This window comes from Pinus tabuliformis, chromosome J (genome assembly GCF_031772625.1).
Source record: "Pinus tabuliformis cultivar Carrire ecotype Pingquan chromosome J, CPIR1, whole genome shotgun sequence".
NCBI lineage: Eukaryota > Viridiplantae > Streptophyta > Pinopsida > Pinales > Pinaceae > Pinus > Pinus tabuliformis.
Genome location: NC_142295.1, coordinates 395,233 through 397,222, shown reverse-complemented (window position 1 = coordinate 397,222; position 1,990 = coordinate 395,233). Strand labels below are relative to the sequence as shown.

Here is a 1,990-nt window from a genome sequence, read left to right as displayed (position 1 = left end):
AAGTTTATAAATTAGATACTAGTGACTAACCATCTTTTGTATCCTTTACCTTTTCAATTTCTTAAAAATGAACATTTCTTATACCACATATTAATATTAGTATTAAAATGATAAAACTAAAAATATTAATATTAATATTAATAATTATATCTGAAAATATAGATGTTACTATTGAATCAATGAATATTATTAATAAAATTAATAAGTTCACTATTATTTTTGTCCACACTATCTTATTATAAATAAATTTAACAACAAAAAAATCTGATCAATAATTGAAAAGAAACAGCAATAAGACAGGACATACAACAGATAACCCTGGATGTATTTTTATTGCAGGTTATTTACAACAAAGGCAGCACCTTACATATTCAGACAAGACAGACCGACAACAGAGAATATATGAGACATGTAAATACAAAATCTATCAGACAGTTTACATATTCAGACATCATATCATAGTAGCAGCAGCAGAAGTAGAAAACATCCAGAGATGACAGTGCCTGTCAAATTTCCCTTCATCTATGGAATCCTGCAAAAAAGAAACAAAAAATAGTTAGGAATGGAAGGAAGTTTCATCAAATAATTTGATAATATCAATTTAAATTATTTAAATTTGTTTATAGTTGATTTTTAAAAATTCTAAAATATTTTAAAAATTTTCTATCTAGATCAATTATTTTAATAATTTATTCTAGAATATTTTTAAAATCCGCAATCGCAATCTAAATAAAAATAAATTATTTTAAAAATATTTCTGAAATCTGCAATTAAAAATTTTAAATCAGCAATCCAAATAAAAATAAATTATTTTAAAATATTCTAAAAATCCGCAATGAAAAATATTCCTAAAATCCACAATCAAGATGTAAAAAATAAATAAATTGAATTGAATAAAATATAAAAATATTACGTGTTACAGTCAGTGTGAATGCTGGGACGGAAGGAGAGCTTGACGCCGCAGAGGGTGGGGAGGTTGCCAACAGCGGGATCTTTGAGGTTGGGGTATGGGGCGGCAATACTCTTGATGCAGCCGCACGTCTTTCGCCTATCGGCTGTGGTGGCGGAGGCGCTCGATAGCTTCTTCACGCCACTGCAGCACTGAGGTGTGGGGTTCCCAGTTCCGGACTGAAGATACCCCACACACCCTACCAGGTCGCTTTTCACAGTGTTGCAGTCTACCGCTGCCTCGGACCACAGGGCTGAGACTAGGAGCAGCAGCACCACCACCAACAGGCCACCGCCTGGCTGCTGCCTGGACGCCATAGTTTCCACTTCTTTACTGAATTAATCGACTTTTCGCTTTCCTTGGGATTCGAACTCTGGACCTTCTCGACCTGTAGCTACTCTTCTGGTTTGTCGATGTCGAGGCTGGGAAGTGGAGCTTAAATAGAGGAAGTTTTGTCGGTCTGGACCGCATCGTTATAAATGTCTGATCTCAGCGATCGGTAGACTTCAATCTCGTCTGCTAAATTTAGAGGTTTGTCACGATGTGTAAATTGCATAACGACAATTGTGTCGAATTCAATTTCCTTCTAAACTTAGAAATGAAATGTAAGCATATGCTCTCGGTGCATTCAATACAGCGACTACAATACAAGAGTGACAGTTGGAGTAATGGCTGCAACGTCGGCTGGATACAAGTGGCAATTCTATTGCCACATAAGTCAGGCTGAGCTCTTCCATGGCGTTTTGGCATTGCTACGCAGGCAAAGTCGGAAAAAGTCGGAAAAACTCCGGGCAAGAGTGGCAAGGCCTGCTTCAGAACTCAGGTTCGATTCCCGGCTGGGGAAAGAACTAATTTTCAAATACACATTATTTCCATTATAGATTATTTTTAGTCTTATATCATTTTATATGTGTTTGGGGCTTCAATATTCATGCATTCCATGAGTTCATCTATCATCTCTAGCGTTTTTATCATGGTCATCTCTTTTAATCTAAAAACTGTCATTTTTAACATATCTATATGTTCTATTAGATTTATTTC

The 1,990-nt window shown here is 35.4% G+C and overlaps 1 protein-coding gene across 1 annotated transcript; it reads right to left on the bottom strand.

The window, feature by feature from the left end:
* Window positions 1–304: 304 nt before the first annotated feature.
* Window positions 305–1,380, bottom strand: LOC149225111 (non-specific lipid-transfer protein A-like). The gene is made up of 2 exons (XM_089376912.1): window positions 914–1,380; window positions 305–532 (listed from the first exon to the last, which is right to left on the bottom strand). The coding sequence occupies exons 1-2, from the start codon at window positions 1,264–1,266 to the stop codon at window positions 523–525; spliced, it is 363 nt and encodes a 120-aa protein (XP_089233038.1). The 5' UTR covers window positions 1,267–1,380; the 3' UTR covers window positions 305–522.
* Window positions 1,381–1,990: the final 610 nt, after the last annotated feature.

Excerpts from the sequence above, each read along its gene's own strand:
- LOC149225111 (XM_089376912.1), bottom strand. The coding sequence starts at position 1,266 with ATGGCGTCCAGGCAGCAGCCAGGCGGTGGCCTGTTGGTGGTGGTGCTG.